A 26749-nucleotide genomic window follows, 5' to 3' on the forward strand; every position below is an offset into this window, starting at 1 on the left:
GGCAAGTGACCCAGCCCCTCAGGAATGTGACCAACACAGAGGCGAGCTCGTGAAAACTTGCATTTCTTTTAGGAGCTCTGCCTCTACCAGGGTTTTAGCATTAAGACTTCCAAAGGGGGAAAAAAAAAAGACTTCCAACAGATGATCTTCATCAGAAAGTTCAGAGAAAAAAATAACACTGGAAGTGTGGGTACATTGTATAAAGCTTGAAAAGGGGGAAGGGTAAGCCAGTAAATTTAAATACTAACCAAAGTCATGGCAAACATGTTAGAGAACAGAAAACAAACAGTCTGCAATAGCTCCTGAACACCTCTCACAGAAATGAGAAGACTTTATGACCCCATCTTCATACTGCCCTCTGGAAGTTTATCAGCTGATGAAGGAGATGAGGCCCGTGGAGGAAGGATCACGTCCTGGGGAGAAGTGACAGGGGCACTTTCACACAGCTGTGATACAGCTAAGAGGCCACACACCTTGGAGAAAAGAGAGAGGCCTGGCATGTCCTGGACTCACCTCATGGAAGAGTTGACCTCTTAGAGAATGCGGGGTTCTCAGTGCAGAGAGCGAAGGAGGGCCTGTCAGAAGGAGGCAGCTCCTAGCTAAGTCTGTTAGACCCAAGTGCTGTGGGCTGTTGCAGGAAAGCTGGCCTGAGCAGAACACGGAAGGGGCACGGTCCAGTTGTGAAAGCTCAGTGAGGGTTCTAGCTGCTGGGAGTGGCCCGCCTCAGCCCTGGGACAAGCACTCGAGAAACTGCAAGGAGCCTTTCTTTCGCAGAGAACCCCAGCTCTGTGTTAATGAAAGGAATAAGCTGGACTTCCCCACACTGGTGGCCTGATGCTTGTGTGAACCGCCACATGTATCATGCCACCCAACCCAAACAAATGTCCTTCAAACTTCTCCCCATCTGCCTGCTAGAGGTTAGAGTCCTTCATACGAGCTTTCTATTCTATAGTCAGAAATAAAAGGCTTGCACTGAAAATGTTTCTTTGAGTAACACTGACTGATATGAATTCAATATGAGTTATAATTAGGGTGGCCATATAATTTTGGTCTAAACCAGGACACTTTTAAAAAATTGTATTAAAATAACATAATATAAACCTTAACCAATTTTTTTTTTAGAGAGAAAGAGAGAGAGAGCAGAAGGGGCAGAGGGAGAGGGAGAGAATCTTAAGCAGACCCCCTGCTGAGTGTGGAGCTGATGAGGGGCTCAGTCTCATGACCCTGAGGTCACAACCTGAGCTGAAATCAAGAGTCGGATGCTTATCTGACTGAGCCACCCAGGCACCCCATTTTAAGGTTACAGCATTAACTATATCATATTGTTTATCATACCATTACGACCATCCATCCCCGAAACTCTTCATTTTACAAAACCAAAACTCTATAAACACAAATTTCCCATTCTGCCCACCCCTCAGCCTCTGGCGCACACCCTTCTACTTTCTGTCTGAATTTGACTCACTCTAGATTACCCTGTATATAAGCGGAATTACACACAGTATTTATCTTTTTGGAGCTGGCTTATTTCACTTAGCATAGTGTCCTCAAACTATATTATACAGCTCATGTCAGCATTTCCTTCTTTTTTAAACTGGAATATATCCCAGGGCAGGTATATACCGCATTTTGTTTATCCATTCATCCATCTATAGGTTGCTTCCATCTCTTGGCCACTGTGAATAATGAAGCTCTGAACATGGGTGTGCAAATATCTCTTTGAGGCCATGCTTTCAATTCTTTGAGGTAATATCCAAAAGTGGAATTGCTGGATCGTATGGTAATTCTATTTTTAAGTTTCTGAAGAACTATGTATTTTTTCTATAGTGGCTATACCATTTTAGAATTCCCACCAACAGTGCACGAGGGTTCCAATTTCTCCACATCCTTGTCAACATTTATTTTCTGTTATTTCATTTTTTATTTTCTTGATAGTAGCCATCTTAATGGGTGTGAGGTGATATCTCATTGTGGTTTAAACCAGAACACTTCACAGAGTGAAGGAGGCACTATGTGTAATTATAATGGGGCATGGGTGATCCTTAGGATGTAAGCTCATTGTAGCTATAATCAGCCGAGGGAATCGTATGGGGAATGTCGCTTCTATGGCCTCAGATCTACTGGCCCAGAAGCCCAGAATGCAAGCTTTTACTGTAACAGCCTTCTCAGTTCCTGCCTTTGATCTACCCAGCTACCTGCCTTCTTGCATTCCCCAAGTTTCTCACTAATGTAAAGGTAGGATAACATTTGGCAGACTGCCTTTGGGTAACCAAGGTGGTGATAGTTTTGGAAGCTCAAGGAGGCTCGGTGGAGCCAGGATTTTAAATAAGTTGGAGTCTCATTTAAATAAAACAATTTTGAATTAAAATTGCCTCTTCAGTAATTGCTTTTATATTATAATATTTACTACCATTGCCATTGTACAACTTATTCATTAATTCCTGTTGGAGAAAAGTTGCCAGCCATCCTTAGGTTGGGGGTAAAGGGTTAAGTGTAATGGATGGGATGTAGCATTTTTACTTTACCCTTCATTACTCAAGGGTGGTAGAAGCTATTCATGTTTCTCCCTCTCTTCCTTTCTTCCTTCCATCCATCCATCCTTCCTTCCCAGCAGCTGTTTTACTAAAAATGTATACTATTTGTAATAAATTTTTTTGTTTTACATAGCTCTTTTGCAAAAAATAACCCCATAAGGCCTGACAAATGCTTCAAGGTAGCGCAAGCATTACCATCTCCACTTAACAGATGAGAAAAAGGACTCAGAGAAATAAAGTCGGTCAGCAAGTGGTAAGGCCATGCATTAGGGACTACACCAGGTACCGAGATTTGACAGGGATAAGATGGAGCTTGTCTTCTGCGGGAAGGCCGGAAATCAAGAAGTTCATTGCAACAGTGGTGAGTGTCACCAAGAGGCAAGTGGAGGGTGCTGTGGGAACAGATGACAAAGGGGGGAAGGCCCTAATGGGATACAGGATGTGTAAGCTGGGACCTGGTATTAGAGTAGGGGTAGTCTGGGCGACTTGGAGGGGAGGAGCGGGGGAGGGGAGGAAAACTTTTCCAGGTAGAAGAAACCGCGTGTGTGCAGATGTGGGAGAAGTACCATTTCTGTGCTTGGGAGTCATACCGTGAGTCTGTGACAGAGCCAGGGCTTGACGGGGCTTGACGGGGACAGGAGGAGTCATGTTGGTTGAACACCTACCGTTCCAGACCTTCTGATATCCAAAGTGTCTGGGTGGTATCCACGGCCCGGAGCTTCACTTCCCCTGACCAAGGCAAGGAGATGGGGATAACTGCTGACTGGTGCCCACAGGAATCATATATGGGTCAGGCTCACATTTAAAGGCCCATGGGGTACAGAACTGCTGTAGAGCTGTGAGTAAAATTTGGCCTTCATTTTGAAATGTTAGTGAATAACTAATATTTCTTCAGCCAGCTGGAAGAAAAAAAATTTTTTTCAAGAAATATAAGTCTTAGGAAATAATACTGGCTTGACTCTCCTCTCCTCATCATATAAATCTAAGTACGACCGGAGCACTTTTTGTTTTTTTGTCATCTTCTGTTTTTAAGTGCAGATCACAGAACAAGGGCTAGAATCCCTAGAACTACTTTCTTGGAGAGAAGAGAAGCAGATGAGGAATGTGCCATCCAGTCAGCCCCCAGCAGAAACTTGCAGGGATGCATGTTCCTTCCTGCTCTATGCTCAAGTGTGGTGCCAACACACTGCTCGCTCTGCTTAAATGGGACTATGTTCTGATGCTCTGACATATGGACAAGGGCAAGGGCAGTCCTTGGTCTGGCGTGTAGTCCTCAAGTCTGTGCTGTGAATGCAAGCTTGTGGCAGGTGGGATTTCATCCTTTTTAAGGGGATGCAGTGGGGGTGGAGCAAGGATGAGGCCCTTGGGTGACCAGGGCAATGTGCGTTCATCACCAGCTCAGTGTGCCAGGCCATCCCTGCACAAGGCCACACTGCCACCCGAAATCCTGGGCTCTGGCCAGCTCTACTCCTTCCTCCACCTTGGGCAAGTGACTCATCCCTAGGGCTTCAGTTTCCCCATGTATGAAGGGGACAGTGGTGCCTCCCTCAGAGTGCTGTCGTGGGGATGAAATGGGATTAAGACATTGCTGCCACACCAAGAGGGAAGAGGGTAACATGATGTCCCAATGACCACATGCCTTTGTCAGGGAGGGACGGGTTATCATTCAACGTTGTGCTCACCTTCCAACAATAGCAAAGGCCCACGCCTACTGTTCTTTTAGAATCACACTGAACAGCTTTGTGGCTGAGGAAATGACTCAAAGAAAATAGGGACCTCCTTCACAGATTCCCTCAGCAAACTAATAAATACCTTAATTCTCTGTGCTTGGGTAGCATTCATGCCTTCACACACATGGTTTTCCTCTTTCCCTTCCAGTGCCAGGACTGGCTAGCTGAATAGGGGTTACTGTCTCCACTGTAAGATGAGGAACTGGGGCCTCAAGTGGCCCTCTGACTCACTGGCTGTGAACAGGGCAAATAGGGCCACAGGGAAGCCCCTGGGGAGCTGCTGGGCCTACAGACTTTTGGGCTGGGCTAGGCTTCATGGAGGTCCTGTCCAATGAGTTGGATCAGGGCCAGTGAACAGGCAGAACTGGTCTGTGAAATGGAAAAGGGGCCACGGACTGTCCCTTCATAAGTAGTTGGTTTGGTTTCAACATTGTCATCTAACTGACCTATAATTAATTAATGAGCATGGACATACTGAACACTGACTCTCAGGATGTGAGGAGCAATGGAGAGGGCAGCATGAAAACTCAAACCCAAGGCCACGGAGAATTACAGAGGGAGCAGGCACAGCTGGGGAATCTACTCAGGATTCAGCAGCTCCGATGGCTGCAGATGTCCAGGCTCCGACGCTGGCTGTCAAGGGCAGAGGTGGGTGCTGCACTCTTCGGGCTGTTGGGGGGATGTGGTATGGCATCTGGCCTGCCAGTCACTTGCCTGGGAGCCAGCACGGGGAAAGGAACTGGATGAAGTCCGGAAAGGTCAGGCTGCTCCAGTTGACGGAGAGCACATTAACCTTTCAACAGCAGCAGGGGAGCTCATCAGGCTCCAAAACATAGTCATTAAAGGCCAGCGGGGCGGCCAATGCTGGCCCAAGGCTGCCTCTGGGAGGGCAGTCACAGGAGTGGGTCACGGGGAGGCCGACTGGGGAGTGGAGGAGAGGAGAGGAGGGGCAGGCCCTGTGCCCAGAGTTAGCAGCTGGAGGGGTAGCCCTTTCCAGCTGGCTCTGTGAGTCCAGAGTGAAATGGCCAGGATGGGACTATCTGGGAGGGAATTTACTGGGGGACTGGATGGGTGGGAGGTGTTGGCCTGAAAGGCTCTTATAGCAGAGAAGGAAGGCTCCAGGCCTTTGGCTAGTTTTCTTCACTAAAAGGAGATTTAACAAAACAAAACAAAAAACAATGGTAGTATCATAATTTAAATAAACTTCCATTAAAAGTGGCTAAGTAGTTTGGTTTTAAACAAAACAAAACAAAACAAAACAAAAAACCCCAATGTATCTACTGGCTTTAAAACTATCCACCTACCACAAATGTTTCTCCAGCTGGCCCTCCACTTATTAAAGGCATAGACATGAATGAAATATCTAAAGACAGTGGCATCAGGGTGTTTAGAAATATACATGTTGGGGTGCCTGGGTGGCTCAGTTGTTAAAGCGTCTGCCTTCAGCTCAGGTCATGATCCCGGGGTTCTGGGATTGAGCCCCGCATTGGGCTCCCTGCTCAGCGGGAAGCCTGCTTCTCCCTCTCCCACTCCCCCTGCTTGTGTTCCCTCTCTCACTGTCTCTCTCTGTCAAATAAATAAATAAAATCTTAAAAAAAAAGAAAAGAAATATACATGTGTACTAAAATATACTTTATCTTTTTGAATCTTCTTTTTTTTTCCCTCTGTAAGATATATTACTTGTTGCTCTTGGGTTTCTTTTATGTTCAGTTCAGTATTCCCAGATCTGGGTCAGTGAGAATGGTGAACACATGCAAAACATATAAAGGTGTGTGTGTGGGGTGACTACAGATTGTGTCTTCCTGTGTAACCAGTTTAAACATTTTAAAAGAACTGACCACTAATGAACTAAGCATCAACATATCCAGTGTAGGACAGCAAGTGCTTAATTAAAACTAAGTAGTTATTCAAGAAGGTACAGGTGTAATTCTACTTCAGAAATATATATTTTTAAAAAGGAGTAGACAGAAAGCAAAAATAAACTTTTGGGACTACACAAAAATAAAAAGCTTTTGCGTCACAAACCATCCTCAAAATTAAAAGGCAACCTACTGAATGGGAGAAGATATTTGCAAATGACATATCTGATAATGAATTAATATCCAACATATATAAAGAACTTCTACAACTTGGGGCACCTGGGTGCCTCAGTTGGTTAAATGACTGCCTTCGTCTCAGGTCATGATCCTGGAGTCCCAGGATCGAGTCCTGCATCAGGCTCCCTGCTCGGCAGGGAGTCTGCTTCTCCCTCTGACCCTCCCCCCTCTCATGCTCTCTCTCATTCTCTCTCAAATAAATATATAAAATCTTTAAAAAAAAGAACTTCTACAACTCAACACCAAAAAACCTCAAATAACCTGATTAAAAAATAGGCAGAGGACCTAAATAGGCATTTTCCAAAGAAGGCACACAAAGGGTCAGTAGACACATGAAAAGATGCTCAGCATCACTCATCATCAGGGAAATGCAAGTCAAAATCACAATGAAATATCATCTCATACCTGTCAGAATGGCTAGAATCAGAAAGACAAAAAATAATAAGCATTGGCAAGGATGTGGAGAAAAAGCAACCCTTGTGCACTGTTGCTGGAAATGTAAATTGCTGTAGCCAGTGTGGAAAACAGCACGAAAGTTCCCAAAAAAATAAAAATAGAAATAACATATGCTCCAATAATTCTATTACTGGGTATTTACCCAAAGGAAAAGATATATGCCCCCCTATGTTTACTGCAGCATTATTTATAAGAGCTAAAATATGGAAGCAATCTAAGTGTCCATCAATAGATGGATACATAAAGAAGATGTGGTATATATACACAATGAAGTCCAGTCTATTTTCCAATGAAATATTACTCAGCCATAAAAAAGAATGAGATTTTGCCTTTTGCAACAACATGGATGGACCTAGATGGTACTATGCTAGGTGAAATAAGTCAGACAGAGAAAAGACACATATCATATGATTTCACACACATGTAGGATCTAAAAAATAAAACAAATGAATAAACAAACAAACAAAAAGCAGAATCAGACCTATAAACACAGAGAACAAACTGATGGTTGCCAGAGAGAAGGGGGCAGGAGGATGGGCAAAATGGCTGAAGGGGAGTGGGAGGTATAGGCTTCCAATTATGGGAGGAATAAGTCACAGGGATGAAAGGTACAACCTAGGGAATAGTCAATGGTACTGTAGTAGTGTTGTATGGCGACAGACGGTAGCTACCCTGTGGTGAGTATGGCATAACGAATAGACTTGTCGAATCTCTGTGTTGAACATCTGAAAGTGATGTAACGGTGCGTGCCAACTGTATTTCAGTTAAAAAAGAAAAAGAGTAGACAGCAGTAACAAATATTGAAAACTATGCTAATTCCACCAGAGTTTTATTTCTCTTAATGCTAACTTTGAGATGTCCTGTGTATTGAATACATAGATAACTTTTTTGGATGTATTAAAAATTAAATTAACAAGCACACGCTATACCAAAGTCCTTGGTCTAGAAGTGAAAGCGATATGGTGTTCAAAGGAGTATGACATAGTGACAAAGACTTTAGTAAAAGTAACTATGGAAAAGGGGCCATGGACTGCCCCTTCATAAGTAGTTGGTTTGGTTTCAACACTGTCATCTAACTGACCCATAATTAATTAATGAGCATGGACATACTGAACACTGACTCTCAGGATGCGAGGAGCAATGGATAGAGGGCAGCATGAAAACTCAAACCCAAGGCCACGGAGAATTACAGAGGGAGCAGGCACAGCTGGGGAATCTACTCAGAATTCAGCAGCTCCAATGGCTGTCATAATAACCTCCCACTCCCCTTCAGCCATTTCTGCTATTTAAATATTTTGCCTTCAGTAACTTTATCAATTTAGTCTGAGAGAATGAGTCCAGAAGAGGGGAACACAGTATTGATGGCAATGGGTTCAAAGTTGGTAATTTAAAGTATGGTAATAATAGTTTCATCACGCCTTCTATGGGGTGTCTGGTTCCTTCTGATCCACTTTCCCAAGGCTCATTAACTCAGGTGGTGTGGAGGATTAGCTTTGCTCTTGGGTAATCACAGATCTCCCCCTGGCTGCGGGAGCAGGGGTAGGACGGCGGGTCTCCTCACCACCAGGGACCGGGAGCTCCTGTGAGAGGCCTTCTCCACTAGCAGACAAGGAAGGAAGGAATCTCCAGACTAGAACTCCAGCACCTCAAACCCAGGACAGAGAGCACTACTTCCCACCAGAGACACGTGAGAAAGGGCACCATCCTGAAGAGCTTGGAGTATTAGTACGTATGTTCATTTCTTTCTTTCTTTCTTTCTTTCTTTTTTTAACTTTTAAAATTGTGGTAAAATATATGTAGTATAAAATTTATCATTTTAACCATTTTCAAGTGTGTAGTTCATTACATATATTCACATCGTTGTGTGGCTGTCACCACTAACAGTCTTTTTTAAAGAGGCCATGCACTCCTAAGAAAGCTGAATGCATTCCTGCAGGCTCACAGGAAGTGTGGGCAGTGACAGAAAGGGTTAAAAATCACTTTCACCCAGAGGCCCCTCCTATGGCATCCCTGTGCCCAGACATTAGGCAGTGGGTCCCCACTAATCCTCAGGTGTCCCCAGACCCACTAGACCATTTTACAGGGCAATTAGTGGCTTCATACAATTCATTGTTTATTTACTCAAAAGACTATAACAGTTTCTTCCAGGCTGCTTGAATGTTCTGTTGTGTAAAATACATGTTTGGGACCTTTAAAACATGTGTTATTTACCTGATAGAACTCAATGGCTTCTCTGGAGCCATTCAGTTTTATTGTAGAAATTAGTACTAGGGGGGCTTTTTAAAAGCTGAATTTTAGACCTGACAGCCTGCGTTTGCTCACATTGTTAATGCAGTCAATTGAGCTAACAGCCACCAAAGGGCGGTGGGGGACGCTTACACGGCCTCTCCAGAAGAAGCGGTAAGGCCGAGGGGGTCCACTTTTGTGAATATATATGGGTACCATTGGGCCCTGTTAGAGAGGAGAGTGCTGGCTCAGAGACTTAGCAATTTTTCTCCCTCCGCAAGGTCCCCCTTAACAGATCTCTACCAGGGATCCCCACGGTATCTAAGAATCACTGTTTGCTTTTGAAATAAGGATTATTTATTTTGAAATAATAAATGAGACCAATTCTTTGGAGACCCGCCAAAAAAGGTGTCAGGAATTGACCCAGATTGACTTTTCTATGTGACTCAATAGGAAGATGATGTGGTAGAGACAGGCCAGAGCCTCCTGGAAGGCGTATGTGAGCCTCATCTAGGACCCCCAGACCCACACGTTGGCTTTTAAGGGGAGAATAGGCTAGATTAGAATATAGAACAAAATAGGGATGGTATGAGCAACAAAAGTAAGGCATAGTTCTTGGGATTTGTTGATGTTGACTTTTCTATTATGTCAATGTAAGAAATGACCCACACCATTAGCTCTTCAGGGTTTCATATATTAAATCAATACTGTGATATTTTCCTCCCCTGGTTTTTAAGCCTCTTGGTAGGACTTAAATCAGAGAGTACCTCATGGGATCTTGATGAGTGACTCTTCTTAGTAGTGCAACAGGGTAATTACTATCATATGGATAGATTAACAGAGCACTTTTCCCATTTATCACCTCATTTAATCCGGATATAAACCTAACAAGGACGGCATTACTATCAGCCTGTTTATGCAACTGAGGAAGTTCAGACTCAGATGGGTACATACTTTGCCCAAAGTAAATTCTAGCCCAAGTTCAAGGATTCAAAGTCCCATCCTTCCTGCATGATGAGGAGAGGTTAGGGAGAGCTGGGCCAGAGGTTTGGTATTTTTTCCCAGAGAGCAGAGATAAGAGGGCCTAATTTGAATTCTTGGTCTTTATTGTGTGAAAGGCACTGAGAAAGTCTCAATGAGCAGTCCTTTTGTGTAAAGTACTACCTAATATTTAAGATGGGGTTCCTGTTCTCCCATCAGCTGTCGAGATCAGACATAAAAACATACGGTGAGCCGGGGATGGAAGCAGGCCTCTGGCCACAATTACACGAGGTGCTGATGGAATAGGTGCGTGGAGCCAGGTAAGTTGGTTATTTAAGGTTTCCAGGTTAGATGAAGCTTGATCCCACGTTCAAAGGCAGCACCGTGTAGTAAAAGGCGACCCCCACCCCTTGCACCGATGGCTGTCTAGAGCTGGCTTTCGGAACCCTTTCCCTTTAGACGTCTACACCCCGGCAGAACGAGGGGCTTGCGGCTCCCTGTTCACCCCCACGGCCTTGCTTGCTCAGACCAAGGCTCTTCGCTCTGCGGAGAAGGCCCGTGCTTTCCCTTCTCCCTTGCTGGGTCCTGTGATGCTACCCATCCTCTATATGCTACTCCCACCTCCTCCCCCACTGCTGCTCCCCTCCTCTGCTTGGAGAATCCTTCAGTGCCTCACTGCACCCCTCCGGTGGCTTTGATTTCTTCATAAATTGATGGGGGGCAAGGGCGATTACTGAAGCAGCTAAGAGCATCATCAACCAGAGTCAGACCACTCTGAGGCTTTATGTCCGTACGACTTCGGGTAAGTGATGTGTCTCTGGTCACCCGGGTCACCAGGATTTTAGGGAGAGTATTTGGGAAATGAAAGGAAATAAAACTTCACTGAACATATCATCTCCTCAGGGCCCTCCTTCCCAGCTGAGAAGGTTGCTGTGAGCAGTAAATGAAGTAACGCACAGAAGCGTGGAGCACAGAACCGCCACGTGACGGCCCTGCTCAGAAGACCTATGGCCATATGAAGGGGGGGAATCGGAGGGGGAGACGAACCATGAGAGATGATGGCCTCTGAGAAACAAACTGAGGGTTCTAGAGGGGAGGGGGTGGGGGGATGGGTTAGCCCGGTGACGGGTATTAAAGAGGGCACATTCTGCATGGAGCACTGGGTGTTATACGCAAACAATGAATCATGGAACACTACATCAAAAACTAATGATGTGCTGTACGGTCATTAACATAACAATAAAAATACACATTCAGAAGACCTATGGCCAGGTGTGCACACAGCGACATTTAATGTACATAGTAGTGACATGGACGCCTAAGCTTCTCCCACCACCCTGTAAGCTCCTGGAGGCTGGGATCCACGGGTAATGAGTTTCTGTGTCTGCCACAGAGCCCAGCACAATGCCTTTCCCATCGCAGGGGCTCCGTAGCGCAAACATGCCTCAAAGGAATGAAGGAAGAAAAGGAGCATGAATCACTGGCAGAGAGAGTATGGGAGAGAGCCGTAAGTCGGAGCAGTGGTATGAATCACAGAAACGAGGAGCGGGGCGGGGAGACGGTGAGGGGCTGCACCGCATCTGGTCTCGCCCCCTCTCCGAGACATCAGAGAGTTCTCCACTGGTACTGATTGCTAGTTTAATTCCACTCTAATTGAATGGCACGGGATGATTTTAGTCCTTTGAAGTTTTTTTCTTCCAAGTTTTTAATTCCAGTTAGTTAACATACAGTGAGGGCTATGGTAGTTTCAGGTGTATAATACAGCGACTCAACACTTCCATACACCACCCTGTGTTCATCATGACAACTGCACTCCTTAATCCCTATCGCCTATTTCATCCATTCCCCCCAGCCTCCTCCCTTCTGGGAACCATCAGTTTGTTCTCTATTGTGAAGAGTCTGTTTCTTGCTTTGTCTCTCTCTCTCCCTTTTCTTCCTTTCCTTTTGCTTGTTTGTTTCTTAATTTCCACATGTGAGTGAAATCATATGGTATTTGTCTTTCTCTGACTGACTTGTTTTGCTTAGCATTATACACTCTAACTCCATCCATGTTATTGCAAATGGCAAGATTTCATTTTTTATGGCTGAATGATATTCCATTATGATATCTATTGATCTATCTATTTCACATCTCCTTTATCCATTCATCAATTTCTTGCCTACTTTTGGACTGATTTTTTTATTTATTTTTTATTTATTTTATTTTTTTAAGATTTTATTTATTTATTTGACACATGGAGAGAGATAGTGAGAGAGAGAGAGGGAGAGGGAGAGAGCACAAGCAGGGGGAGCAGCAGGCAGAGGGAGGAGCAGACTTCCTGCGTGAGCAGGGAGCCTGATGTGGGGCTCAATCCCAGGACTTTGGGATCATGACCTGAGCTGAAGGCAGCGGTTTAACCAACTGAGCCACCCAGGTGCCCCTGATTTTTTTTTAAAGATTTATTTATTTATTTGAGAGAGAGAGAATGAGAATGAGTGGGGGAGGGGCAGAAGGAGAGAGAGAGAATCTCAAGCAGACTCCCCGCTTCTGTGGGGCTCGATCCCACGACCCTGAGTTCACGACCTGAGCCAAAACCAAGAGTCAGACGCTTAAGTGACTGAGCCATCCAGACGCCCCTGGACTGATTTTTTTAATCATTCAATTTCTTCACTCTTTGTGTGGCAATTAATAGTGTTTCTCAATTCTATAGCATCTTCTAGGCATGGACACCTGCTTTAACCCCTTAGTGGTGAGCCCCTGACCGTCAACCTCAGTCTCCTGGGTGGTCTGCTGCTGTGGCATACAGCCAGTATCAGAAATGTATTTTCTGGTTTCAGCCCAAAGTCGTCACCTTCTAACCACAAAATTGCTAGGAACTGTGCTAGGTGCCAGGGATAAAAAGATAACCAAGACAGAAATGTTAGGATTATTAGAACTATTAGTAGAAACAAAGTATTAGTACAGACTGAATTAACTATTTGTTAGAATGTAAAATGTGGCATGAGCCACCAGTCTGTGGCCCCATCCACACCTGCTTCGTTGCTATGCGGTGGAGGATGAATCATAATCATTGGGAGTCAGAGGACGTGGAGTTTAGTCCCAGCTGCACCATGTGTTACCTTGTGACCTTGGATGAGTCGCATCACCTATCTCAGGCTCAGTTTTCTTCTCTGTAAAATGGGCTTCCTAGCTCATGGGGTTGTGAAAATCACAAAATGAGATGGTCAACGTGATGGTGCTTCTAAACTCTAAAGCTCTTTTTAATTTACACAATATACCAAAAAGACTTCAGTGTAAGTAAGGAATCCCTTGCATTGGAGACACTGCTGTGGGTCTCAAGGGCAGGATTGATAGACACCCTCTAGCATGCCACATTAGCACCTTCAAAGTTGGAAATTTAGAACTTTCTTAAAAAGTTCTGCATCCCAGACTCTGAAAAACAAACTGGGGGTTCTAGAGGGGAGGGGGGGTGGGAGGATGGGTTAGCCTGGTGGTGGGTATTGGGGAGGGCACATTCTGCATGGAACACTGGGTGTTATACGCAAACAATGAATCATGGAACACTACGTCAAAAACTAATGATGTAATGTGGTGATTAACATAACAATAAACAATTAAAAAAAAACTTCTGCACCCCCCCCCCTTTTCTGGACCCTTTAAGAGACCAACTGTTAGTAGTGCATGGTAACTGTGACTCTTCTCTCAGGACATCAGGGACATTGTGTAAAATGTTATGCAGAAAGTTACACTTCTGTGCTGGTGGCCACCCAAGTACGTTCCCTTTGCTCCGTTGAAGTTGGTCCCCTTGGCAAGGGGTCAGGAAGATGAAACTGGATGCAAACCCCCCACTTTGCAGTTTGATACCCCACCTGGCCCTCCTCACCTTACTCTGGGGCCATTTCCAGTTCTACCTTTGGATGAATACCAGCCCCACATGGAAGGAAAACCCCTTCCTTTTAGTCTATATCTCATTTGCTTAATTCCATTACATTCTCCCTAATGGGAAGAGGAGATTTGATGGGTGAGATTTATTTGAATGAGCCCAAAGAGGCCCTTCTTTTTGCAAAGCCAGCATCCCTCTAAGTGGTAAAGCCCTGAGTGAAGGTGCATGGCGGCTACTGCTCACCACTGCACCCCTGCCCCAGCTCTGCGCCTGGCTGAGCACACGCGATGGATGCACTCAATAAATGCTTGAGGCGTAAGTGAATCAATCAATGGCAGTTGTTTGGATTTCAGTATAAATGTTTCTTGGACCTGAGATATTGCCAGATGGGCAGACAGGTTACAGTCTGGTGATGCATCTCCAAGGCTATAAAAATGTAGCCGTTTCTGGAGTCACACGCTGACATTTCAGAAGATGATTATATGCACAATTTAACCACACGGCCACTCGTGCCCTCCAAGTGCCATCGCTTCAACAACTGTTTTCATGTTGGCTTTCTTGCTCATTCCTTTCTTTTTTTAAAAGTCAGGCACAGTTTTTTTTTCCCCCCAGCTCCTCTTATTTCCAGCTGAATGTGATTTATTCACGTGAAATTATGCTCCATTTTTATAAAACCCAAGTTACTGCAAATGATGCTTGAGGTTTCACAGAAAATATTAATTCCTGATCTGCTGCTATAAAGCATCCCTGCTCATTCTGCAGCAGCTCTGTCGCTCGGAGACAGATGGAAACAGTCCAAGGGTATGATTAACTTCTCAGTCCCGGCAATTTCCTAGTGCTCCTCTTGCCCTAGATTTCAAGATTGACCTCCAGCTTCTCTGCAAATGCACAGTTGCTCAGCTTGATAAATCACACGAATCCCTTTTTTGATCATAGTTATCTACTATTTACTACTTATGAGGCGAAGTTAATCATATTCAGAGGCACTTCATATGCTGCACATATACCCTTCCTTCTCTGAACAGCACTTTGCATATTTTCCACATTACTGGCAATGTGGCTGCTTTCACAGCGCAGTGAGTATACACCAAAGACACACCTTTACAAATGAGCCTCATGCCCATTTATCCTTATTCTCCTCTGCCTCTCTCTACCCTGTCTGGTACAATGATCCATAAGGAGAAAAAAACAAACAAACACTTGGGAGGCACATTCTAAGGAGTGACTAAGTAAGAAGGAGAGTGTCCCTTTGTAGATTGAGGTTTTCTTCTAATTAGCTTGTTTTACCTTATTGAGAATTTTGCTACCTCTTCCTGCCCTGGTCTCCTACTTTTTTCATGATTTGGGGAATCAGTGGGCCTCTGGTAGGCCAGCTGACGCTGAAAGGCATAAAACAGATGAAAAATTTTACAGTCAGCAGTAGGAACGAACAACAACAAAAAAGCGCCGTTCTACCCTCATGCAAGGCTTCCTGTCCCTGCAGGGTGGCGCAGGTTAGCTGGGCTGAAGCCCAGATTTGCCTTGCCAGGGCGATCCAGTCTTCAACACCTTGGCTGTTTTGGAGGAACCATAAATTCAGCCCATTGTTCAGGCAAAACCAAACAAGGCCACACGTTTTCACTGGAGGTGACCACAGAAGACTTTTACATTTAAGTAATGGAAATCTCATAGTTTTAATTTACCAAGGTTGTGCATTGATTGTTTAGGACCCACTGAACTTTAAAGCACAGTCTTAACTGTGAGATACTGGATTTCTGCTAGAATGTCTATTTAACCAAGAAACCGGAGAAATGAAAAGATGGACAAGATTTGCCTTCAAAAGGCTCTGGATGTTCTCTCATCTCAGACACCCCAAAGGAACAAGATTTCTACCTGCCATTAGAAAGAAAAGGGGAGAGGCCAACTCGTCTCATCAAGTTAGGTCTCTAAGACTTGGATGCAGGTTTTCTCACGGGGAAGCAGAGAACAGCTACTGGCTTCCTTCAGTGTACACTCAGACCCACCAACGACCTGAAGGTTATCATCAAGTTCACATCTTGAAACAAAATGGCTCTGCTCCTGTATCAAATGTCCTTGAGTCCACCAGGTACTCAAGGTGGTTAGAAGGCTAACTGGAAGTGAAAGGGGCCCACATGTGACCAAACTAGCAGGGCAGGAGACAAGAAGTCCACGGTGGCACAGCCTAAGCCACCACGGGCTGTTCTGCCTAACTGCAGAACTCAGGGAAACACCTTGTAAGGTCTTAAAAGTGCTGCCATTTTCTTTCTTTTCTTTTTTTCTTTTTTTTTAAGATTTTATTTATTCATTTGAGACACAGAGATACAGAGAGAGAAAGTATGAGCAGGGAGAGAGGCAGAGGGAGAAGCAGGCTCCTCGCTGAGCCAGGAGCCCGATGTGGGGCTTGATCCCATGACCCGAGCCGAAGGCAGACGCTTAACTATCTGAGCCACCTATGCGTCCCAGTGCTGCCATTTTCTAGGACAAAATGAAAGTGCTGCCTCATCATAATGGAATTTTATATCAAGAAGTGATAACAACAGGCCGAAAACAATAGTTCAGGAAAACAGAATAGTTTATGTAAATGAACATAGAATAGATTCATACCCTGCTCTAAGGAGCCAGAGATACTGGGGTAAGATCTCCACCTTGGGAAGGGCCGCAACTTGGGGGAAATCTTTACTCAATTCCATTCCCACCCTGAGGTGGTTCCTTTGACAGACAGAATATTGGGCGAGACATGCAGTAGTATGACCCAGAGTTACATTCATCATTCTCTAGAAAATACTGGTTTATTCAACAGAATAAGTAATGTGCTAGAAAAATGACATCTATTACTTGGTAAGTTAGCATTCCCTAATTTAAGAAAATAGAAAATATAAATCCCATGAGCTCAGTAGGTGTTTTAAGTTCTTATTTTAAAAAAGGATTTAAAATTGTATCTCCAAATGATTACAGATACTTCTCACTTCTGGAAATTACTCATGTGGCCCTGAATTCGTGGAAAACATAGAACAGAGAAAGCACAGAGAAGGTAGCTTTACACAACTGCACTGTAAGAATAGCTAAGTCAACTCATTACTTTAAAATGAGCCAAATCCCCCCAATTTTGAACAGAAAAACCTTTAGACTTAAGGGAGCAATGCTCTATTACATTTAAAGAGGGAGAAATTCATAAGAAGAGAAATTACAATGGGAACCTCTGTTTCTTGGGAATGGACTTTTTTTCCTCACAGTATTCTGCTGTTAGCAGTTATATAATCAACAGGGGCTAAGATGCTAACTTACTAGTTGACTATTGGTTTTGATGAGGGGTTTTAGAGGGAATATCAAAAAAGTCAAGGGGAATAGTATTGCTCATGATTAAAATCCATGCACGTTTTCTATCCAGGACAGAGTCATGTATGTTTTGGGAAGCAGCCTTAGAATGCATCAGTTCTAGTCTCTGATGATTTGTCTTTGTATTTGCAACCATGTCTTCAAAGGAATTCCCCATTTTCCTGAAATAGGTTTTGATGCATTCTACCAAAGGTCATAATGATGTTTTGCATCTCTATATATAGCTTTATTGAAATATAATTTATATACCATAAAGCTCATCCATTTAAAATGTGCAATTTGATGGCTTTTAGTAGAGGGCTATGAAACCATCACCATAATCTAATTCTACAACATTTTCAATACCCCCAAAAGAAATCTTCTAACCATTGGCAATAACATAATATTATAAACTGAGGGCCTTTGCTTGCTTTTCAATGCATTTGTTGAAGGAAACTCTTACTTAATAAGTCAAAGGGAAAAAAGACATACGTAGAGGAAAGGAATTAATGTGTCAGATTTTCAATGTTTCGATCCAGAGTGTCTACCAACAGACTCAGAAGCAGTACAGTTATCAGCTTTTGTGAAAATCCCAGAAGCAATTCCCAGAAGATCACGTGGTGGCCCCTCTCAGAGCACATAAGCTTGTATGGTTGTCATGGGGAAGGCTTTTCAACTGAAATAAAAATACTCACGCTCAGCCTGCCACCATAGAGAAAATGCTTTTCACCCATGAATACAAATAATTTGCCTAAGTGACAGGTTTTACCTTGGAGAAGCACTGAACTGAGCTAGTTGACACAGTCAATTATTGTTCAGTCAAAAAGAAAAAAAAAACAAGAACTGAGAAGAAAAGGAAGGTGGTGACAGTTAGCTAGATAATGCTGAGGTGCCCACCAGCCAGCCAGGGGAACATCTCCTCCAGCTGGTTCCAACACTTCTGTCCCCTTGTGGACAAAAGCAGGCTTCCTCTTCACCTCCTGACAGTTCTTTAAGAAACACACACATACCCCAACCTTAGTAAATGAAAACTCAAAAACCAACCAAAACAAAAAGGGTCTGGTCTGTTCCTAAAAGTAACTCTGTATGTCCCTGTTCAGCTCTCTTTACACACAGCTTTTTGGGCAGAGCAGGATGTGAAATGCAGCTGGAGTGTGTTTAAATGATTAGGTTTATATATCTCATTCAATAACACAAGTCCAAAAACACAAGCCAAAGCCAGGAGTAGAAAGTCAGGCGCTAGGGACTCTGAACTGGGTTACGTGCATAAAGTATTTCAAGAGAGAATTTCATCGAAAGACAGACAGCTCCTGGTGAAGCGCTATGGAAAAAGTCTGAAGAAAACATCTCAAAATAAATGAAGCTCTTATTGTTGAAAAATGAGCTTAGATCTCCACCAGTTCCAAAGTTCAGAATTTACTGCCCCATTCAGGTCTTTTCCTCTAAGTTTCTTGTCTCCTGTTTCATTGCACAACAAGGGGTTCTTCATACTTTCTATGAAATACAACAAGGCGATTTTTGCAGTAATAAACTCCACACATGCATGACAAATCCAAGCATGCAAAATGTTTAACATCCCAGTTCACAGATACTTTAGGGACAAAATCCGATTATGAATTATATGCCACAATAAATAGGGCTCAATGTTTCATAAAGCAATTTATAGTTCATAAAAATGACAAAATGTACCTGTCAGACAGAGCGTGGAGAACAGTTCTCTGGGCTGCCTGCTGGAAGGAAGAGCAGAGACGGTTATTTAATATTCTGACTTTAAACTATGTACTCAGTCAACACTTTTAAAAATCCGGTGTCACATACATTTTTGCCATGTGGTCAAATATTAAACTACTAGCAACACAGTAGAGAGCCCCATCATGTTAAGAAATGAAGGCTCCCCGAAGAGTTGACAGAAGCCCCCGCCGCACGCCCCTGCCACCAGGGGGCGAGAGCAGGGAGGCACGGAGTACTGGGCAGGTGAGGTTAGACCCGTCTCTGGAGACCAGGAGAGACGATCAGAGCTGTTGCATTTTTACTCTATGACATCGCTTTTCCCATGGTTTTATTCTACTTTCCTGTAAGAAAAAAAAAATCTGTCTTGGCTCCTTTGTAGCTTCTTTCTCAATGAAAGGGTAATTTTTGACTCAGTTTTCAGATTAAACAAGTCACCACAATTGGAAATTGGAATGTTGACTGGAAATGTGATGATATTATGAGATTATTGATTTGTTTTAGGCATAGTAGTGACGTCGGGGCGATTTTTAAAAGAGTCTTTTAGAGATCCATATTGAAATATTTATGGATACGATTATATGATGTTGGGATTTGCTTTAAAAAAAGACAGTTGGAGGGAAGGGAGGGTGGGTGGGCATTTATAAATGAAACAAGAGGGCCTTGGGTTGATAACTGTTGAAGCTAGGTGATGAGCACATTGGGAGATTATTATATTATTCTGGGCATTTCTGTAATGCTTTTGAAACTTTCCCTACTACCAAAACTAAGAGAAAAAGAAAAGAAAAAAGCCACAATTTCTCCATCAGATTCTCTCAGGTTTGTAATCACTTTCTTTTTGTCTGCCTTCTCTATATTTTTGTACATTGGCTTTCTATCACTGAGCACTCTGAGAATTCGGAAGGCCAAGGTCACACTGTGTTCTCTGTCTCAGAAGTTATAATTGGGAGGGGATCAAAAGCATGGCCTGTAAGACCAAGACTCAGGGTGCACCAGGAAATAAAGAGTGCATACAGCTCATTTTCACCATGTATGCTACACATGTCAAGTTTACTGCTTACCAGGGACACCAAAATGTTTCCCATGCTATTCCTCATTCCATTTAGACAGCTGATAAAATAGAATCTTCAGATTAGAAAAAGAAAATAACGCATCAGCGTCATCCATCCTATTGCAGAAATGAAATATACCCTTGGTGGGAGCTGCATGTCCTTGGATCAGTCAGTCCAACACTTACTGAATTCCAACTGTGTAGAGACTATTATGCTGGGATCCAGGAGGGATAAAAACAAAAGCAGAATAAGTAGTCATTGTCTTGGAGAAGTTCCATCCCTAGGTAAGAAGTCACACTGGAGGTCCAGAGATGACTTGAGGACACATATGAAATAACATGTGAATGAAAAGGTTAAGGTAGGACAGTGTTAGGAAGATGCAGGTCTGAATGACAGCTAATGGTTGGTGGACCAGTAGCTCCTCAACAGTGCCTAGAACTGTTAGCATGTGCTCGGTAAATATCCACTGAGTAAACATTTAATGAATGAATCCGTTAGGGAATCCTTCCCACTGAAATTTGAGCAGAACTTTAAAGACAAGGAGTGTCTGGAATTGAGTAGGGGTGTTTCTTTGTTTTACATTCATAAGGGGTATCACTACTGGCTTGTAGTGCCTGGGGTTGGGGATGCTAAAACCTTTCAAAGATCAGGAAGGTCCTTCGTACAGTGAGGACACATCCCCTTAAAGTGACAAGGGTAGTTCTAGGGAGAAACACCACAACAAAGTAGGAATGAAAGTCAGATTTGAAAGTAGTCAAATTTGCTTCCGGGCTGGGCAAAAGGAACTGGAAAACAAACAAATAAGAGGAAACTTGATAATTCCCACAAATTACATCACCACATTGATTTAAGAAAAAAACATAATCTAACAAAAACCGACAATCTAAGGGGTTACTGCCTCCCCCCTCCCCCCTGGCTTCCAGCAAATTAAGGCCCAAATGTCCTGGCATTCCAGTGTCACATAATTAGTCCAAGAGAGGAAAGAATATCCACAGAGCTTCTCTTGGTGAGGACACCAGAGGGAGTAGGAAGAAGCATGGGGGAAGAGGTGAGAAGCCTGAGCTGAAGACTTGGAGCCCTGAAGGCCCCTCCGATACCTCAGAGGATGGGTACTTCCTTCTCTCGCGCTCCTTGCTCTCCCAGAGGGCTAGCCTAGGAGCATGCCCACAAAAAGCACCCAGCAAGGGATAGGCCACCATCACTGTGCCCAGGTTTGTCTCCTAAAGTGTTCTTTTATCACTCATCAAGATGGCTTTCACTTTTGGCAGCTATCCTTGAAAAGAACTAAACTCTCTATTCTTGACTCTGGCTAAATATACAAAAAGAATTTGGAACTCCCCAAAGGAAAGATGGCATGCATTACTAGTACAGTCTCTTGACATCATCTCAGCAGGAGGCACTGGACACCAACTCTTCCTGGAATAACAAAAATCATAAGGGATGTGACTGCAAGTTCAACAGAAACCTCTCACATGGTCTCTGTAGTTTCCCTATCCATGGGTGTCAATGTTTAAAAAGTCTATTGACTCTTTTCTCTCCTGCCTCCAAATACCTCCTGCTGACTTTTGTGATAAGGAAACACTGTGCTTTTTGATGTGCAGCCTATGAGAAAATTATTTAGAAAGCAAAAGCAAAAGCAAAACAAACAAAAAATGAGAAACTCAGCCGCTCAGTCATCACTGGAGTGATGCATCCCAGGTGGTGGCACCTGTTGAGAATATCTCCGTAGGCCTGATGTTGGCTGAGTCCTCCTCACATAGGTTGACCTAGAAGCTTGGGGCAGGGGCTGCTATTCCTTAGCAGATGGATGTGATGCTGAGGCCCAAAGGCTTTGATGTATGTCACGGACATAGGAAGGTTTAGACATCGGTCATGCCACCAGTCACTAAGTGATGTCTGTCTGAGCCAGTCACTCTTCAAGCTGTCTGCACGATGCGTGTTACCACCCACTTCACGCTGTGGTATTTAGCACACTGACTGCCTGCACCACTATTTTCAATGCCTGGTTTTGATTGTGCTATTTAACAGTTATTCTACATCATTAAAAACTTTACAGAGGGTGACTCATCATCCATCAAGAAAAGAGATAAGAGTATTTTAACCATTTTAAATAATTCCTTGAGAAAATAAAAGCTTTATGGCATTAGATTAAAACTGTATGTCATATAGCAAGGCAAAGACCACAATTTTTTTTTTTTTTACTGCCTCCTCTCTTAAAAGTAGTTTGACTTTTGTATACTATTTCACTTCATGGTTGGAAAATAATAAAATAAATAAACATTGGAATTAAAGAGCAGAGAAAAAATTACTTAGGTGACTCATGACTGAAGCCTGAAAAACCACTCATAGTAAACTAGATGAATTGCCCAATTTCCTTCTTTCAAGAGTTGTACATTACAGCAACCATACTTTTCTCTTCCTAAATCATCATCTCCTCTAGTAACTTTCCTCTTATTCAGTTCTCAGCAAAATAGGTTGAGAAGCTTAAGAGAATGCTTCATTGATCTCTCCTGAGTTCATTACTCATTCATGAATGACTCTGAAGCATAAGTCTATGAGACAAAACAAGTTTTCCACCAGAAATAATCATTTTCCAGGTTCTCTCCAGGAGATGACATCTTTTCTCTGTCTTTATTACAGCAAGCTCGGTGTTTTGGAACATAATCAGTAGACATTCAGGTTTCAATGTATGCTAAATGAATTACCAGTCACAATCTGTTATTGAAGGGAACTCAAAGAGGAAATTAAGTGTCCTTCTCGTAATTGGGTTGTGCATAGAACAAGTTTATGGATATTGGAGTAGGGAGGAGAATGAAAGGAAGAGGCTGAAATTCAGAGGGGTCTCAGGATGATCCAATTTCTTTTTTACTTGATAGAAACAGACTAACATGCGGACAGCTCTGTAATTTGATCTGAAATACCTACGATGTACAGGTACAGGGCTCGGCTTGGGTGACAGGAGAAATGGACAAAACCCTCCCCATATTGTACTTAGGGTCTAGAGTGAGTCAGATATGAAAAGTTAAACATATACAAACATTCTAGATGACAAGGGCTATGACAGAAGAGCACAGGGTTCAGTGAAACAGAATATGAAGGAGACCTCATTTGGAACGAATGGTCAGGGAAGGCTTGCTAACTAAGTAAAGCACAAAAAAGCTGATGCCTGAAGGATAAAGAAGTTACTGACCCAGAGAAACGGGAGTGAGTGGGGAAGGAAGGGGTCCAGTCAGGGAAGACAATTTGGGAGGAAAGGCCTGAGGTAGGCCTAGATCCTTGCTCAGCTGAAGGACTATAGGAAGGACACTGTGGGGGAGCTCAGTGAGCAGTGTGGGCAGGGGCATCCCAAGGGCTTTGGAGGTCAGAATAAGGATTTTGGATATTATCCACAGGGCAATAAGAAGTCATTGAAGGATTTATATGATGGGAAGTTGGGTGAAGGATGTACGGGACCTGCCTGTACGTTCTTTGCATCTTCCGGTGAATCTATAATGGAAAAAAAAGGAGTAGGGAGTGAGGCAATATAATTGACATTTTTCCAGATATCACTCTGGCTTCTGTGTGGTGAATGGATTTGAGAGGGAAGGGACAATGTCTGAGGTTGTTGCAACAATGTGGGCAAGGGAAGTGCACGGGAGCACTGGAGACGGAGAGAGTTTGTGTTACATTCTGGAGGCAGAACTGAGGGAACTGGTGGTTGATGGGGTGTGACAGACCAGGGCAGGGGTCAGTAATGAGTCGCGGGTTTCTGGCTTGAGCACCTGGTAAGCATGGAGGGCCACTGATCGGGGCGCACAGGACTGGTACAGGAGCGGGGGCAAAGGTACACTTTAATTTTGGGTGTGTGAAGTTCAAATTGCTTCTGGGATGTTCAAGCGGAGAGGTTGAGTAGATTGTTGGATACATAACACGAGACTGAAGCTGTATAATGCCAGTAAAGCACAAAGTACCAATTGACAGTCATAAAAAGGAGATATATGCTGAATTTTCTGGATCTACAGTTTGCTGTCCTTCTCAGAGTAGATTCAAGTGGTTAGAACACATCTTTATTTCTCCAACCACATGTGACTAACCTCTGTCTTTTCTATAAACAGTAGCAGGTTTATTATACTGACAGTAAAGCACCTACCTCTGCAAGCAGTGATCTAATCATTTGGCTTCACCTGTGTTAGGACCGTTGCAGCCACATTCAACTACTTGAATAAACCCTGTCACAGTTAATCTTCATTCTTCTGTGTTTTGCTGTTACTGAAGCACGCTGTGAAATTTAGACTGGATTCATGTATCTTTACAGGAATTCTGTCTGGTAAGGCCTTACTTTTTTCTTGCCACTTTTCTGCAAGTTGAGACTTGTATTTATTCATTCATTTCACTGCTTAATTTCCTTCTACGTCTCTTAGCACATCTTATGTGTCATTAACTTAACTTTTATGCTGTTGCTTTTCATTTTAGTCCTAGCTGATCCAGTCTCTTCCATTTGTTGTTTTCAGTCCGCTTAGTAATATTTGCAAGACAAAGAGTCTTAAGCTCTTCAGTTTTTCCTCTGTAATAATGAGTCCTGTGCATTTTCAAATTCCTAGAAATGCTGTCTAGGAAGCATTTTGTTCAGTAGACTTTGACCTTATCCTGTTCTCTGCAGGGGTCAGGCAGAGCCAGGGATGACAATGTAATTTATGATCCAAATAAGAACATTTTGGAGAATGAAAGGGGATGTTACCCAGATGGGAGTCAGGGGCAACAGGAGAAAATCCTGCTTTTCTGGGCACGCTGGGCTGCATGGCTGCTCTAATAAAGACAACTCTGCACAAATATAAATAAGATCAGGACGAGAAGACAGAATTTCAGGGGCTTAGGAGCTTGGTAATAAAGAAAGCAAACAGCGGAATGGGGTCAGCAGCAGGCAAATTACTTGCATTCTTGTTTCTTTAAGTGAAGCCAATGTTTCTGTTATTTTCCCCCTTCTCTTTCCAACTGCTGTTCCTTTTATTTAGATTCTGTCTAATCTGAGGTCTAGTTCATCCTTTTTATAAGTGCTCCTTGACCAAGGCTTTTGTTGATCTTCCTCTCTCTGAACTCCTAGCCCAGAACATGTGTTAGCGCCGGGTTCTTTTCTTTCTTGAGGGGTTTGCCATTTGCTTCCTGGGAATTCTAATCCTGACTCTTCCAGCTCCTTGAGGATCAGTGAAGGTGGAAACCCTAGCCGATCCCCCTCACTGGAAAGGGCTTCCTGGAGACTGACAACACCTGCAGTGGGATTCACAGGCAGGATGTGAGTAGGTAACTTAATGGGGGTGATATATTGCCACTATTTATTTGCCACAGCTGCAATCTAAGAGATTTGTTGAAATACATTTTTTTTCTTTGCTGTATATTCTTTATTTCACTTTCTTTAAAAACTAGGGTACACTTTCCTCTTTGGAGAAAGTTTGATTAGTTTTTCTCCCCCACACTGGATTGCTTAGATTTGTTTATGTCTACCAGAAATTCCATAAAGACAATAACAAGTATTTATTGAGCACCTATTATATCCCATGGAAAATGCTGATTGGGGTTGACAATACCAGATGAAGTCTGCCCGTACAACGATATCTCATAATTTGGTTCCTTTAACCAGCTGACTGATTTGGGGGACTTGTTTGAGGCCAGACTGTCAGTGACAGTCCTAATTTGGCCATTCAGATCTTCTGAGAGGGATTAAGAGAGACATGCTTGTTTTCACTGAGCATTTCCTGGACATAAACTATGAGCAATTTGTGATTGCCGCTGTGCAGGATGACAAGCTCCTGCCTCTAGGTCCTGGAGACTTTTGCCTTCACAAATGAAAATTTAGGGGCAGCCACTAGGAGTTAGGAGAAAGAAGGGAAAGGTGTGGGGACGATGTGAACACATGCCATGGGGGCTATCCCCTGTCCATGGTGACTGACATCAGACTCCTCCCACTCCTCCCAGTGGGGCTCCACTGAGGGCCTGGAAGATACAACCCCAGACAGTGGGTCACACTGACTGCTACGAGGGCAACTTTACGGGTTAGAGGGTCCCAGTGGCTTCCCGGAGGGAGTCTGTGGGGCAGGGAGGCTGGTGTGGGAGTGGTTAAGAGGTCAGTGTGAAGTGCAGGGATAATGGTAGGAAGAGCCATGGCTGTGCATGAGGCTATTAGCATTCAGCACGATGCTGGGGGGTGGCTGTAGAAGTAAGCTGAGCGATATCCAGCCCCAAGCCAGGTCAGAGGAACAACTCGTCCCATGGCAAGTAGCTGCACCTACCTGACCAGCTGGACACTTACCCCATAGGGGCCAGACTTAAGGGAGGTTAGACACCAGCTCCTTGAGGACAGCAAGTGAGCACCAGTTACTTTGTTGAACCAACCCTTTGTACAAGGTCTAACCGACAGTATAGGCAGTGGCCCTGTCTCTCTTCTCCTTTCTCTTCCTCCTCTCCTCCTCCTCACTCTCCCCTAAAACTCCAGACCTTCTCCTCTCTTCCTCCTCCTACCTTCCAGATCTATTCCTCTAGAAGTAGCTTCTTGCCTTTTCTGATATAAATCAATTTTCCTGGCTTCTTCCTGTACTCCTCTCCTTTTATTACTACAGAGGCATTAAAAAAAGTTCCAGCAACACAAATAAAGAACATTCCTGGGGAGAAGGGAGAGGAGAAGAGGCAGAAAGGAGGGGGAGGATGTTAAAATGTGCATTCTAACAGCTTTACAGTAACACATACTTATGTTAATATAAAATGTTTTCTATTAATCTACTTTAGTATTTTTGTCCA

The 26749-nt window shown here is 43.5% G+C and overlaps 1 protein-coding gene across 2 annotated transcripts in view; it reads right to left on the bottom strand.

Annotated features, from left to right (window-relative positions):
* AFF3 (AF4/FMR2 family member 3) overlaps positions 1 to 26749 on the bottom strand; it is a 561794-nt gene that overhangs the window by 75311 nt on the left and 459734 nt on the right. For both annotated transcript variants that reach the window (XM_027622823.2, XM_027622824.2), the window contains one exon: positions 18891 to 18931. In XM_027622823.2, the coding sequence (XP_027478624.1) occupies positions 18891 to 18931 (41 nt within the window). The remainder of the gene's footprint in view (positions 1 to 18890; positions 18932 to 26749) is intronic.

This window comes from Zalophus californianus, chromosome 8 (assembly GCF_009762305.2).
Source record: "Zalophus californianus isolate mZalCal1 chromosome 8, mZalCal1.pri.v2, whole genome shotgun sequence".
NCBI classification, from domain to species: domain Eukaryota; kingdom Metazoa; phylum Chordata; class Mammalia; order Carnivora; family Otariidae; genus Zalophus; species Zalophus californianus.